This window comes from Eulemur rufifrons, chromosome 19 (genome assembly GCF_041146395.1).
Source record: "Eulemur rufifrons isolate Redbay chromosome 19, OSU_ERuf_1, whole genome shotgun sequence".
Lineage (NCBI taxonomy): Eukaryota > Metazoa > Chordata > Mammalia > Primates > Lemuridae > Eulemur > Eulemur rufifrons.
This window is the reverse complement of record NC_091001.1, coordinates 43042781-43058762: the sequence shown is the minus strand read 5'-3', so window position 1 is coordinate 43058762 and position 15982 is coordinate 43042781. Positions and strand designations below refer to the sequence as shown.

General features: G+C 51.9%; 1 protein-coding gene across 1 annotated transcript in view; it reads right to left on the bottom strand.

Annotated features, from left to right (window-relative positions):
* The window catches only part of FAM178B (family with sequence similarity 178 member B), an 84410-nt gene that overhangs the window by 20322 nt on the left and 48106 nt on the right, over nucleotides 1–15982 (bottom strand). Inside the window, exons 11-13 of the mRNA XM_069493857.1 lie at nucleotides 15735–15911; nucleotides 15421–15518; nucleotides 2645–2732 (exon numbers count right to left, since the gene is read on the bottom strand). Coding sequence (XP_069349958.1) covers nucleotides 2645–2732; nucleotides 15421–15518; nucleotides 15735–15911 — 363 coding nt within the window. The remainder of the gene's footprint in view (nucleotides 1–2644; nucleotides 2733–15420; nucleotides 15519–15734; nucleotides 15912–15982) is intronic.

The window sequence follows — 15982 nt, the reverse complement described above, 5'->3', positions numbered from 1 at the left end:
TCTCTCCTTTCTGCAGTACAAGCACTGACTCATCCTCCAAGACCTGGTTCAGGTCGTCTTCTCTAGAAGCCGCCTCACTGTCCCCAGGCAGCGTTAGTCACTGTGGCTGTGGCCAGCTTGCTCACCCTCTCTTCTGAGGTCGTCTGGGTGCTGTCTCCCCAGTGTCTGTCGGCGCCTGGTGCAGAGCCTGGTACACGGGCTGCTCAGCTAGTGCCTAACGCACACGTGGCACATGGTGGGTGCAAGGCAGGGGGGCCGAATGGGGTGCAAAAGCCTCTGGGGCTGGGAACTGCAAAGGCTGGGCTGGACCTGGCTCCAGGAGGTCCCAGCCCCTTGGGAGCTGAGGAGACCTCCTGGGCCAGGGTCTCTCTGGGGGAGGTGGTGCCACCCACATGCCTTTTTCACTTGTCTCCTCACAGTTCCCTCTAGGCCCACATGACCCAGCCTGTACTCCTGACACTTCCCCTCGGCCACTCTGGCCTCCAGCAGAAACACAGCTCTACCATGCTCCCCTCACTCCCCCTGCAGGGGCTCTGGCCAAGCAAAAAAAAATCAAAGCAAAACCCCAAGGCTTGAATTGGCCCCGATATTCAAGCAACTCTCTCTCTTTCAGGTCACTGCCAAGACTGCTCCTGGAGGACTGCCCCACTGCCACCGCTTCCCATCCTTCCTCTCACCCGCACTCTGCACTGTGCTGCGCTCCTCAGGGCTCAGTGACCCCTCTGGCCAACGTCAATGCCTGCCTTCCAGAGCCCTCAGGGTCCCTCTGTCTTGTGCCCCCCACATTGCATCTCTGCTGCCCTGCCTTTAATTGCTGGGTGTCCCTCATGACATCGTTTGGTCCTTTTGCTCTCCCTTCCTCACAGGGACTGTCTGTGAAGTGACCTCAGTGCAGGCCACTGCCTTGCCACGCCTCCCAAGGTCTTGGCCTGGGGTGCATTCTCCCCCATGTGCCCCAACAATCCACCTCGGTGTCTATTCCTTCCACAGCGTGCACTGCCTTCCTGCTGGTGCCAGGCACTGCTAGGTGCTGAAAGGCAGTGGGGAGCAGACACCATTTGTTCCCTGTTCTGCAGGGCTATGTTCTGCTGGGGAAGAAGGGTGGAGAACACAGATGCTGAACAAATAGGAAAACACCAGGAGGTGACTGCCACATGCAATTTAAGATGGAGTGATAGACAGTGCTGGGGCACTTTAGGTTGGGTGGTCAGGAAGGCCTCCTTGAGGAGGTGACATTTCAGCTGGAGTTGGAATGATAGGAAGCTCCAGCCATGCTAAGTCCTAGGGGGAAAGCATTCAAAGCAAAGGGGACAACTGGAGCAAAAGCAAGGCCAAGGCCACTCTGACAACTTAATTGGTCACCTCTCTGAGCTCCCGCCCTGCAGTCATTGTCTGACCTCACCCAGGGATGTGCCAAAACATTCTCCCAGCATTCTGGGCAAAGGGTTATGCAGGGTCGCCTTGTATACCTCCAGCGACTAGAGATGCACACTGCCTTCCGCCCGGGGCACCTTGCCCCTCTAATGTTGCTGAGCTGGAGAGTTCAGTTGGACCCAGCAACTCTCTGGGATTCCAGGGAGATTTCTCGGGAGGTGAGGACATCCCGAGGATCTATCCTCAGGCTGGCAGCGACCCACACTGTCCCCAGAACCCCTGAAGTGATAGCCTCTGAGCTGCCAAGGGGTTGCAGTCAGAGCTTTTTGGAGAGAAGAGGAACAGGGAAGGAAGACAGAACTCCAACGTCCTTGCTGCCCCAAGGATGCCTAACTCTGGGACCAAAGGGACACTGGAGGGAGTAGTTTTAATAGTATTTGTTTTCATTGTTATTGTTTTTCCACCTATAAAAAACAATATAACCAGGGACTGGGAGGGAGGGAGGAGTGGAGAGTTAGTGTTTAATGGGTATGGAGTCTCCTCTTGGGAAGAAGATAAAGTTCTGGAGATGGATGGTGGTGATGGCTACACAGCAACATGAATGGACTTAAGGCCCCTAAATTGTACACTTAAAAATGGTTGGAACTCTACACTTAAAAATAGTTAAGGGCCAGGGGTGGTGGCTCACACCTGTAATCCCAGCACTTTGGGAGACTGGGGCAGGAGGATCACTTGAGGCCAAGAGTTTGAGACCAGACTGAGCAACATAGTGAGATTCTGTCACTACAAAAAATTTAACAATTAGCCAGGCATGGTGGCACATGCCTGTAGTCCCAGCTATTTGGGAGGCTGAGGTGGGAGGATCACTTGAGCCCAGAAATTTGAGGCTGCAGTGAGCTATGATGATGCCATTGCACTCCAGCCTGGGTGACAAAGCAAGACCCTGTCTCTAAAAACAACAACAACAAAAATAACCCACAAAAAAGTTAAGATGGTTAAAAAAAAGTTGAAATGGTAAACGTTACGTTATGTATATTTTACAATTTTTTAAAAGTACTAAAGCCTCCCCAGCTCACTGCTCCTAGCTCATGGTCAGCATGTAAACAGTAACTAATGAATGAAAGAACATGTGTAGAAAATTCAAACCCAGCTTAGCTCTCCTGGCCTGAGGCTCCGAGGCTTTGGGAGAAGCCATGGGAGTGAGCAGGCTGTGAGGAGAGTGTTTTGCCCACCCACAGGCCTCCCTGCCCCAGCTAAGGCAAAGACTCACGTGGGTCTTCTCTTGCCAGAGAGGGAGCATCTCTTGCTGGCCCAACATTCGGGCAATGACCACGAGGCTGAGCTGGCTTCGAAGCTGCCTGAGAGAGAAGGAGTGACAAAGCCTGAGAGGGTGTGACAATCTGAGAGGGAGGTGGGCTTGAAGGTGGGAGCAGTCCTGACTGACTCACTCACAATGCGGCAGATATCTCCAGGGATGAACACTTCCACCGCGTTTCATAGCTCACTGCAACCTCAGACTCCTGGGCTCAAGCAATACTCCCACCTCCTCCTCCCAAATTGCTGAGACTGCAGGTGTGAGCCACCACGTCCTCTCCCTTTAGTCTTGACACCTCTCTGCAGAGGGCTACCGTGTGCCCACTCAGCCTTCCCCAGTGCCCTGGACTAGGGTGCTGAGGGGAGGCAGCCCCCATCGGGACTGAACCATGCGACAGCAAACAGAAGCCCGTCATCCCCACTCTCCCCGACCCATGGCCCCCACACCAGAACCCCGTGGGTACAGGCTACACCTTTGCCCCATCCTTCAGTTTTCTCCCCATCCCCCACCACCAGGCCTCTGCCAGGACCAGCTTTCCAGCTGTTCGCAGGAGCCCAACAGCAGCTGGCCAGGAGCACTGTGGGAGGTAAACAGCCCCTCTGAGCTGGGCTGCTGCTCCATAGCCAGAGTCAGAAGTCCTGCATCTGGGCTTCATTAATCCAAACTGAGGCCTGCACCGGGAGCTCGTCTATGCACAGCAGGCAGGGAGGGGCCGAGCTGGGGGTGCGGGGAGCCAACAGAGCAGTGCTGGGGGTGGTTCCAGAAGGGAAGAGGCAGGCGGGTGGGTCAGGACGGGGCTGTAATACAGAAACGAAGAAAAGCACCAGAAAAAGCAGCAAGGGGGTGAATGGATGAAAAGGAACCCACATCTGAGAGCAGCAAGCCCCTTCCCTGCCCACGGCCTTTCATCCTGATGGCCCTCCCTGCCTTTTAAACACAGTCTTGCATTCTCAGTTCTCGAGGGGACGCAGTGGGGGTGGCGGCACCACTTTTTTATTTTACAGACTGAGGACTTACTCCACGGAGGGGAAAAAGAAAAGCCTCACCCCTAACACCAGCCAAACTGCAGAGGGCAAGCAGAGGGGCCCGCTGCGGCTGGCTGTTGCTCTCCCGCCCCCAGAAGAGGCCTGACCCCACCTGGCAAAGTCTCCCCAGAACTCAAACCAGGCAGGCAAAGGAGGACAAGGAAGCCACTGGAGCCATCCCAGCCACTGTCATATAAGGCAGCAGGCTCCAGCCCTGGCGCTCACACCAGGCCAGGCCAGGCCAAGCCAGCCTCCGCCTCCGCCCCCTCCACCCCACCAGGGGCCTCTGTAAGACCAGGACACTGGATTAGCACTCAAAGGAGCCTAAGGCACTGGGAAATTTGGAAATGACTTTTCCAAACCCAGAGCACAGAGGCGGGAAGTGGAATACGGGCGCTCTGCCTCCCAGCCCCCTCAAAGTGCAGCTGGGCAGGCACTGCAGGGGCACCCAGGGAGGAAGGCAAAGGCAAAGGCCATATGCGCCACTGGGACGTCATGGTGATGACACGGGTCAGTGCAGCCCCTCTGGATCCCCTTGTCTTCGCTCCCTCAGAGGGGAACCAGGCTCTGCCAAGGCTGAACTGCCCTAAAAGGCTGTCAGGCATCTGGCCAAAGGCATGAGCTGCCTTTTCCACGTCTCTAGGGCAGCTCAGGAAGCAACAGAAGTGGCCTGTTCTGCTGGGGAAATGCTGCCTGACACCCTGCTCAGGGCTCTGCCCAGCTTGAGTCCCTGGGGCTGTCCATGGCCCCTCTCATCCATTTGCTGCCTGTCACACCACCCGCTCCCCAGTCCTTCACTTGGAGTCCTCTATCTCGCACGTGAGTGTGTGCTACCCAGGCAGGAAAAGCCAGGGCCTGGGCTCAGAAGCTGGTGTGACCTCCCTGGGGGCAAGCCCACGGCCACCAGCCTGGTCATTCACATATGTGTTTGGCATATGGCGTGCACAGGAGGAGGCAGCAGGATACAGCCGGCCACAGACCCACCACGCAAGGGGTCTGTCCACAACCACTCACATCAACAGGGAGGAATCCCACAAAACAAACGCTGCGCTAAGGAAGCTATTAATATTAATATACAAATGTGCAGACAGGCAAGTGAGCCCGTGTGATGGAAGGCAGGGAAGCCGCTGCCTCTGCAGAGGGGGCTTCCAGGGAGCGACTGACGTTCTGTCCCATGGTCAAGGGGTACACAGATGGTGTCTGCAAAGTGCACCGAGTGTCCATCTATCATATGTGTCCTTTCCTGCATGTACAAGTAAAAAGGTACATGTAGACAATCATAACTCACTTTGCATTCTTCTTAGCTTTCCTTTTTTTGTTCTTACAGAGCTGCAGACCTGCCTGATATCTCTTTCTTTGTATTATATGATTGTAGAACCTCTAGCTTAGAAAACACTCAAGTCACCTAGTCTATGTCTGCATAGTTATCCATTTTTTTTTTTTTTTTTTTTTTTGAGACAGAGTCTTGCTCTGTTGCCCGGGCTGGAGTGCTGTGATGTCAGTATAGCTCACAGCAACCTCAAACTCCTGGGCTCAAGTGATCCTCCTGCCTCAGCCTCCCGAGTAGCTGGGACTACAGGCATTCGCCACCATGCTTAGCTAATTTTTTCTATATAGATTTTTAGTTGTCCAGCTGATTTCTTTCTATTTTTAGTAGAGACGGGGTCTCGCTCTTGCTCAGGCTGGTCTTGAACTCCTGAGCTCAAACGATCGAGCCGCCTCGGCCTCCCAGAGTGCTAGGATTACAGGCATGAGCCACCATAGTTATCCATTTAATTCCCTTTGCCACACCCCTAACAAGTGTTCATTTCAGCAAAGGAAGTGCAGTATCTGCCAAGACAGCCCAGTTCATTTATTGGAACTAACCAAAGGAAGTTGTTCCCACATTTTGCCAAAATCTGTTCTTCTGGGCCTTCCACCCAAAGCTTCTGGATCCTGTATACTGGGGGCCCCAGGAGGAAGCCTTCTGACCAGTGAAGGAAGCTGCTGCCTTCCCCTGGCTGCCCCCTCTGCTGGAACAACAGCCCCATGTTCCCATCTTTTAGAATCAATTTGCCATTTTGGTTTGGGTCCTCTGAAGGCCTGGGGGTTGTCAATGTTCCCTGTCAAGTGAGACGCTTGGAGCTGAGGCTGATGCTCATTTTCTTGGCAGCCCCACAATGCGGCGCAGTTAACAGATTGAGCCCAAAGTCTTTTTTTTCACACGTCTTGCTGTCAAATCCCATTTCCCAGATCCTGTTCTTAATTGTGCAGCTGGGCTTCTCTTTTCTCTCAGCCCATCATTACGGTCTGTTGAGATCTTCTGGGATCTTCAATCTGCTGTCAGTTGTATTCATGTCATCTGTGAATCTGACCATTGTTCCATTAATGGCCTCATCCAAAACCCTGGTTCTGCCCTGGCCAACCTGTCAGTGAAGACGGAACTCCGGTGCCACAGGGGCCTGCCCTCCGGGTGCGCTCTGATGGCCAGCCCGCCTCATTCTACCATCATTCAGCCCACGTTCCTTCACGTTGTCCCCAGGATGTGATGACAGATCTACCAAATGCCCTACTAAAACCTAGATACACGTACTCCACAGTCCTCTCTGGAGCATGGTTCTGGTTGACCTGTCAAAAACTAAGTGAGGCCAGCCTGGTATGATTTATTTATTCATTCATTTATTTTTAAGAGACAGGGTCTCTCTCACTCTATTGCCCAGGCTAGAGTGCCATGGCATGATCATAGCTCACTGCAGTCTCAAACTCCTGGGCTCAAGCAATTCTCCTGCCTCAGCCTCCCAAATAGCTAGGATGACAGGCACACACTACCATACCTAATTATTTTATTTTTTGTAGAAATGGGGTCTCACTATGTTGCCCAGCTGGTCTGGAGCTCCTGGCCTGAAGCGATCTTCCCTCCTCAGCCTCCCAAAGTGCTGGGATTACAGGTGTGAGCCACCGCACCTGGCCTGATTTAGTCTTAGGACTTCTAGAAACCAGTGCTTCCTTTTCTAAGTACGTGCTCACAAACCGTGCCCTGGGGGATTGAGGGGCACATCAAGCACCATCACCCCATCTCCCAAAAACCCTCCACCTCCACAGGTCCCCACGGGGTCAGGGCACCCACCTGCATGTCTCCCAGCAGGGGTGGCACATGCTCCCACTGGAGGGCACTGAACCTCATCTGCACAGCAAGGTGCCGTCATATGGCCTCCTGCAATATCTTAGGCTTTAACTCCCTCTGGCCAATACTGGATTTCAGGTGAAAATTATTCTCAACAAAGAAGACAGAAGCAAAATAGGAATCATGTGGTGCCGCTCTCTCTTCGTCAGTGTTAACATTTTACTGTCAGTCCAAAACAGCACTCCTGGCTTCAAAAATAACTACACAGAAGCCCCTTTTATGGCTCCTAGCATTTCCCAACCATACTACCACTGGTCCATGCCACTCATCCAGTGGCCTTGCTTTGTACCCTATCTTCCATGTCTTTTAAAACATGAGATCATGCATGAGCTCCAGGTGTAGCCTCTGCAGCTTTTAGATACTTTCCCCTTTTCCTCACTGGGTTCCCTTGCAATCCATATTCCAAGTTTTAGTGCAGGGTCTCCCAGCCCACCGGAGCCTGCCTTCTTTTTAGAATCTGCTACTAAAAAGACATTTTAATAAGTCCTATCTCTTTCCCTACACTTTTTTGAAATCTGCCCTCCAGAAGCAACTGTACATGCATGCTCCCCAAGCCCCTCCTCTGTGTTGGGCTCCGAGGACCCAGAGAACAAAGCCACAACCCTGTCCCTAGGATGCTCACAGCTCAGGGTCAGTGAAGGGAGGCAGCCAGTTGGGCCCTATGTCCACAAAAAAATTCTCTGGGTGTGGTGGTGCTGCACTTGTCATCCTCGCTACTCGGAAGGCTGAGGGGAGAAGACTGCTTGAGCCCAGGAGCTCAAGGCTGCAGTGAGCTATGAGCTGCACTCCAGCTTCACGGAGCTGTGAAAGACAGAGCAAGGTGGTCCTCCTTAGAAGGTTGTGGCTTTGCTTCCCACACTGAATCTGAAATACTCGCCTGGATCTGGTGCTTAGCAGAAGCCAGGACAAAGGTATTGAATTGGGAGCTGCTAGCCTGTGCTTGGAGTGGAATCCTCAGATGTGGATGAGATGGTGTCTCCGGTTGGCTTCCCCAGGAAGTGGACTCTGAAATGGACGTCAGCATGCCAGAAACGTATGGAGGCCAGGAGGGAGGAGGGTGCCCTTAGGACCAGCTCCTGTCTGGGAGCAAAGGAAGCAGGTCTGGGCAGCAGAGAAAGCTGGGCTGCCAGACAGTCACAGTGAAGGCCTCAGCTGGCCCTGTGAGGGGCTCTGGGGCTGGTAAGGTCCCTTAGAGACTTCTTGAACTGAGGCAATGGGGCAGACCTTTGTGCCCCGCACTGGGCTGCTCTCAAGGAAGGGGCCCAACCCCAAGTAAGGCGACCTTCTTTCGCAGAGGCGATTCCTGCAGCAGGCCAGCAGGGCAACACTCCCAGCAGCTGGGGAGTGAGCACGTCAGTCCCGAAGTGAGGAAATCTGGGTGGAGCACCCAGCACAGCTGGCTCTGTGGGCCTGAGCCATGAGAGGATAGGGACTGGGACAGAATCCTGAGGCATACCAAGACTCGAGGGCTAGTGGAAGAAGGTCCATCGGTGATGGCAACTGAGGCGGCCAGAGAGAGAGGAGGTCAGGAGAGTGGTACTGTGCAGCCCAAGGAAGAAGGTGATGACTGTTCCTTAGGAAAGGCCTTAGGAGGTCACTAGTGACAGAGCAGTTTTCCTTTGCTGTCTTCCTCCCAGCTTCTTGCTCCACCAGATTTGGTGCCTTTCTGAAATCTTCGGGTTGATTGGACCTTGGCTGCCTCCTTCCAGAATGTTCTGGCCTTGTCCACCCCTAGAGGCCTGAATGTCTTCTTCTGTGAGAACTCCTTACTCCGAGGCTGTGAAGAATCCAACATGTCAAGGGTGGGCAGGATTCAGACACGGGGAAGTGGGGGAAGGAAGCCTGGGGCTGCCAGGAGCTGCAGGCAGCTGTGGGTGGAGGCAGAATTGCCATCTCAAGGTGGGAGACACGAGCGCCTTTATTTGCTGTGGAGAGTGAGCCTGCAGAGGATGGAAAACTAACAGTACAGGAGCACAGAGGGGTGACTGCAGAAGAAAGATTCTGGAAGAGGCAACTGCTGAGATCTGGAACTGTGGGTCCGGTAGGAAGGGAGGAGGTGAGATTTTGTACTGGGTTTGCAGAGCAGAGGTGTCAGGGACAACACTGTTTGCAGGAATGCAGAGGCGTCAGCAGCAGGAAGCGGGATGGAGTCTGGAATCTGCTGAGGGCCCGAGGAGGCTGACCGGGAGGGAACTCACAGATTGGCTCCTGGCAGCCCAAAGGGGTCAGGGGCCAAGGTGGGGTCAAGGATCTTCATGTGGCACCACTCCATGTGGCTGCGCAGGTTCAGGGCAGGCACATCTAAAGAACACGGGAGGGAGTGTACGGTGGAGCACGGGCTCCAGGAACTAACCCAGGGCCTGGACACAGTGGTGAGCTTGGAGAAGGAAAGGTGGGGCCCTCTCATTCCACAGTGAGGAGAGTGAGCGGGAGCAGGAAGGAGACAGGAGGGCTTCGAGGGAAGCTCCGGGGCAGCTGACACGTCCCTGCTCTAGCCTGCTGCAGACCTGACGACTGCGAGGGCTGCTCTCTGCCCGGCTGCCTGCACCCCTGCTCCACTGGCCAGTTCCTCCTCGGTGCTCAGACACAACCTCCCTGGCTGGCTGCTTCAGCTAGAAAAGGCGCTGAGAGGATACTGCGGAGCTCTGGAATTCACGGGAAGGTGGAGAAGCTGGCCAAGGGGCCCTGGGCAGCACTGGGCCAGGCAAGGCCCTGCCCAGGAAGAGCGGGTGAGGGCTGCTGTCCCTGGGTCCTTGGCTCAGGAGCAGCCAGTCAGTTAAGCTGGATCTAGCTCCCAGGAAGTGAAACAAGGGAAGATTTGGCTCTGAGCTTCTGTGTAGAGGGAGGTATGATGAGCAATTTTCCCCAACACAGGATGGTCAATTTGGGGAACACTCCCCCCTTGGAAAAAAACCTCAATATATTTCCATGACAGAAACCGAGTAAAGATGAGAGTGAAATGTTGGCATTTACTTATCAAATATTTACTAAGCACCCCTGATAGCCTAGTCATGGTTCTAGCTGCTGGGGACACAGCCACGAAGGAGACACAGGTCTCGCCCTCAGGGAGCTTACGCTCTGATGGGCGAGAGGGCAGATGACACATGAACGAATAAATGTCTGGTACTGGTAAGTCAGTGAAGAAAAATAGAGAAAAATGAGGTTCTAGAGAGCTCTGAGGGGGGAGCTAATCTGGAACGGACGATCAGCTGAGGTCTCCACGGTGAAGACTGTGAAAGTGGGCATCTCCAGCCAGTTTTGGGGGGTGTCAAGATGCAAGTGTCCACCGTGCACCAAGGCCAGCGAGGGGAAGAGCCCAGGTGAGTCAAGGGGCCTTATGGGCCAGCTTCAAGACTCCAGGCTTCCTTGTAAGACAAGGAAGGCTTGGAAGAGGGGAGCCTGGGGCAGGGAAGTGACTCAATTGCTTATGGTAGTTCTTTTATTGCTATATGTTTTAGGTTTGATAATAATGTTGTAATTATGTTTTTAAAAACCTACTAGGGCCTTATCTTTTAGAGATATCTACTGAATGAGATGATAAGAAGTCTGGGATTAGTTTCACCATGATCTGGGGCAGGGGTGGGGAGTGGCTGAAGGCAAGAAGAATTGCCGTGGCCATAGTGAGTATCTGCTGAGATGGAACATGGGTGCGTGGAGTCCACTTCATTGTCCTCTCTACTTCTGTACATGTTATGAAATTTTCTATAACAAAACTTAAAAAACCTTATACTCCCTCACCCATCAGAGTGTAAGATCCCTGAGGGTAAGGCCTGTGTCTCCTTTACGGCTGTGTCCCCAGCACCTAGAATGGTGACTAGGATATCATGGGTGCTTAGCAAATATTTGGTAAATAAAAGTGACTCTCACTACATGGTGAGAACTGGCTGTAAGGGTGAAAGCAGAAGCCAGGAGGCCAATAGGATATTTAGAAAGGAAAAACAAGCCCACAGATGGCTAATTCACTTGTATTGATCTCAACACCCACAGACTATATTTTTGTTATTTGAGACAGGGTCTCACTCTGTTGCCTGAGCTACAGTGCAGTAGTGTCACCATAGCTCACTGCAACCTCAAATTCCTGGGCTCAAGTGATCCTCCAGTCTCAGTCTCCCAAATAGGTGGGACTACAGGAGTGTGCCACCATGCCTGGTTAATTTTTAAGAAAATTTTTTGTAGAGATGAGGTCTTGCTATGTTGCTCAGGCTGGTCTCCAACTCCTGGTCTCAAGCAATCCTCTGGCCTTAGCCTCCCAAACTGCTAGGATTACAGGTGTGAGCCACTGTGCCCGGCAAACTTACCCTTTTTTTTCCCTCAAACAAAACTGGTGTCACACTTTACATATGGTTTTAAAGCCTTTTTCCATTTAGCATTATTTCATTCACTTTCCCTTTCTTCTGTGATGTCATTTTAAGTACTATAAAATATTCCATAGTATGGGCAGAACTTAATTTATCGTGGGGATGAAGCTGTTTCCAATTTTTTACTATTATGAACATCACTATGCTAAACATCCTTGTCAATAAATCTTTGCTCATGATCTGGTTCCCTTAGGTTAAATTGTTTGTGGAAGGGTTCGCACAGTCTTAAGTCATTTGCTTGATTTTGCCAAACTGGCCTCCAGAGGGATTGCGGGCAGGCACCTCGTGCGCAGAGAAGCATATGTCTCTTCCTCACACCCTGCCAACACTGGGCAGCACTGTCCTTTCAGATCTATGCTGATCTGCTGGGTGAAGAGCTCTACGTCAGTGTCAGGGCCAGTTTTGTGAACCGTTTTCGGAAGCCTTGGTCCACTCCTCCATCTGACCAGGCAGTCTGCTTAAGCTGGTTTCATCGTCCCTTCTACTTTGAAGCAGCATGCACAGGATGTTTAATAAACAGCCACAGATGGTGACGGAGGCAGGTCCCCGGGGCCTGGGAACATCAGCTTTCAGTGGAGGGTGAACAGCCTCTCTCTTCCTCCTGGCAGGGCTCCTGCACACGCTGCAGCCCTCAGCAGAAGCTGGGATGGGAGCGGCCCTTCCCAACAGCTCCCCAGAGCTACCCCAGCAAGGCCACCTTCCCAAGGCAGGCCTCCCTCCAAGGACTTCCTCTTCCCATTGGCCCCATTTCAGGTGGTTTGCCCTAGTATTTACTTTCATTTTTCATGGTGAAGCTCAACTCTTCCTTAAATTTGCAGCACATCCCATGAAGTCTTGATCAACAAGGCGGGGTGGTGGAGGGGAATGCACAAATGCCAGTGGGAGTTCTGGCTTTGTGCTTAACCAGTCAGTCGAGTAGACCAGGAGTGTGACAGCCCCTGTACAACAATCCGCCCTTCCTCCTGGGGTCAGTCTGGGCACTGAGCCCAGTGGGGCAGCCACCAGCAAGGACAGAGCTGGCAGCCAGCACGCTTCTCCACCACCACCACAGGCAGCACAGTGGGGCAGCGGCTAACTAAAGACCCACAGTGAATACAACACAGTTGGAAAAAAGAATTAGAAGCTCTTTACTACCCAATTTGGAACGACTCCCAAAATATACCTTGAAGTAAAAAGAAGGCGTGGGGAGAACATGCACACACATGCACAAGCACACGAAGACTGGGGACCAGCCAGGTGGCTCTGGCTCAGGGGTAGGGGCTCCTTTGCAATATCTACTCCTTGGCACCTTTAGAATTTTGTACTATTCGAATGCTCTACCCTATTTAGAAAAAGAAATAAATTTAATAAAAATATATAATAAATAACACTGATTACGATGAGGAACCCTCTTCCCTAGCAAAGCTCTTGGCACAAGGTACCACGCTGTTGACGTTGTCTGTCTGAAAGCCAGGGGAAGGGCGTCCGTTTCATTCACTCCTCGGCATTGAAGGGGCACTTACCACAGGCCCTGCAGCTACAAAGAGACCCTGCCAAAGACACTGATTTCTGAAATCAGTTTAACGTGGCTAGTAGATGAAGCAGCAAAGTCATATACTTAGGATATGACGAAGATAGCTTGAAATCTGTTGCAAAAGGATGAATTATTTAATATTAAAACAAAAACAATTGCTGTTGGGTACACTGGCTCTTTTGAGGTGGAAAAAAATCAAGCTAGATCCTTGCCTCATACCTAGGAAAAATAGATTACAGATGGCATTAAGAGCTGATAGAAACATAGTTATGTAAGCACTGAAAGAAAATAGAACATGCTATTTTTATGGTCTTGGGGTAGGGAAGGCCTTCCTATTTAAGATAGAAAGATTCAATTACACAAAAAATCTCAATCAAAACTCTGTACTACCCAGAAACTCTGTACTGAAACTTTCCTATAAGTCTAAATCTATTCTGAAATTTAAAATCTATTGAAAAAGTAAAAAAGAAAACCAAAACAAATTCTAGTTCACTGAAAGACACAACACAGAAAAATTTAAAAAGTACAATTTACAACCTTAGGAGAAAATGTATTGTGACGTATATAAGGAGCAACATGTAGATCAATATAGTTAATCAGATAAATCACCTGATAGAAAAGTGGGTAAGAAATATCAAAAGATAATCTACAATAAGAGAAACACCAAAGACCAGTAAACATGAAAAGAAACTCAATATCACTGGCAATCAGGGAAATGAAAATTAGAACCACAAGATATTTTCCACTCACCAGATTAATTAAAACTTAAAAACAAAACTGAGAATATGTAGTGTTAATGAGAATGTGGAAAAACAGGCATTTTCGTATCCTTTGGGTGGTATTAGTAATAGGTTCAGCTTTTTTATGGAGGCCAAATTTTAAATGTATATACTTTAAGACTGCAATTTCGCTTTAAAGAATTCATCCCACAGAAATATTTGCACAGATGCCCAAAGCTCAGATACCTGGACAGTCACTGGATGAATGTCCAGAGTTAGAGGACTGGTTGCACACATACTAGGGAATATTACGCAGCTATGAAAAAGAGCGAGGTTCATCATATGTGTGTGTGTGATAAACAACCACAAACAACATGGCCTGGCTGGAGCAAACAGGAAATTGGGCTGGATGATGTGGCTTTGGGGCTCAGCCTGAGGTGTCTGGACCTGGCCCTGCAGGCAAGGAGGAGCAAGGCAAGGCGGATAGACTTTCGGGCAGGGGAGGAAGAGACAGAATGTGTCTGCCACCCTCCAGGTGAGCTGGTGAGAAAGTAGGACAGGGTGGGAAGGAGATGACTGATTAGAAGTGACCTAAGTTGAAATGGAGAGGTAGCCATAGGTAACGATTTAGGATTCAGAAGGCAGAATGGATAGGATTTAGGGATGAAAGGATAACAACGAGGCAAGGATGGGAGAAACCTCTAGCACTGCTATTTCCAGCCTGGGCAATGGAGTGGATGAGCGGCTTGTGGGATGCCAGGGAACCAGGAGGCAGGGGTTAGCCTCTCCAGATCACATGGAAAGAAATCCCAGGTGTCTAAGCTGAATGAAGGTGGCAACCACTGAGGCCCCTGGAGGCCTCAGACAGAGCTAACCCGAAACCCAGTTTTTTCAAATACAGAGTAAAAACTTCACTCTCAGGACTGTGGAAAGTCAGGCTCTCTTCTAACCAGATTCACAAGAAAGAGATGAAGCTCCCCACCTCAGGATCGAAGTTGAGCCCAGGATGGCTGTACCTGACTTACTCATTTGGTCAGTGAGCAGAGACCTGGCTGCGCCCTGGGGGTGTGGGGCTATTCAAACTCCAAGCCTGCTCCCAGAGGCCACCCTTCAGAGAGTCCCAAGGGAACGGGGCCCAGTGGGGAGGGTGGCTGCAGAGGTGCCTGCTGAAGGCTGTGGCTGAGAAGGTGCATCATGCCAGGTGGAGGAGCTGGACAGGCCCAGAGGGGAGAGGAGAGGAGAAGAGAGGAGATAGGGAGTGGTCTGCGCAGGGAAGGCCAGGGAACTCCCTGACACTGTCGGCAAAAGTGGGACAAGGAAGGTGGAGAGATGAGGAGAGACAGGGCCAGATCCAGCCAATGGGTCTTGTCCCTCCTGTGCTGAGTTTGTTCAGCTCATTCATTCATTGGAAAAGAATTTACGAAGTGCCAACAGCGTGCCAGGCACCATTCTAGATCTGGGGCAACATGGCAGTGCCCCCAATCAGGTACCTGCTCTGGTGCAGATGACTTGGAAAGACAGCCATAAACAAGGATACAAAGAGTAAGATAATTTCGGCAGAGATAGACGCTGTGCACAAAGTAAAACAGAATGATGAATTGAGAGTTTGGGAGGGGCAGGAGGCGGGTGATCAGGGGACATAATTCAGCTGAGGCCTGAATGGCAAGAAGGAACTGCAGCCAGACTGGCGAGGGAGCCCCAGAGAAAGGAGGGCGGGGCACTACAGGCAGGAGCTAATTGCACAAGGCAATTGTTTTGCTAATAAGACCATGTTAAGAAAATTAGGCTTTTTTTCATTTGTAAAGAACTCATTAGTGAGTTGTATTTTTAGTTCTTCCTCCGTAGGGTTTAGAAGTTGGGCGGGAGGTTTGTTGGGGCTGCTGGGGAGGATCCTGGATCCAGGCAGGACCCCGTGGGGAGGAGTGTCGAGGGAGGAGGAGGAGCTGCACCCACCTGCTCCGGGAGGTCACGTCCAGGAAGAGCTGCACGAGCGCCAGCAGGTTGTGGTGGTGGTCGGACACCTGGCTCAGGGTGCGGCACAGCTGCTGGAGCTGCGGGGAAAGAGGGCACCGGGCAGGCTGTCGATCGAGCTGCCTTCCACTCTGACCTCGCCACCCAGCCCGCTCAGGGAGTAACGGGGACAGTCACAGAGGCCAGGCACATTCTGATGACCTCCCAGGAGTGCTGTCCCCATCTAGGACACTCAAGAGGCCACCTCAGTCCCCAGTGACAAAGCTGTGCGGGGTCAGGCGCAGAGTATGCAGTACCTTGCCTGGCCACTCTCGGATGTTCTCCAGGAGCAGGAGCAGGAGTTGCTGCAGGTCGGCCTTAGGCAGCAGTCGGAGCCCCACGTCTAGGCTGGCGCGACACAGCAGCTCAATCAGGCCCATGAGGCTCCCGTCAGTGTAGGCCCCCGGCTGGGCCAGGGCACACAGTGTGAGGAACTGGATGGAGAGGGAGAAGATGAGGGCAGGGGTGGCCATGTGGCGAGGGGTGGGGGAGAGGATTTAGAGGA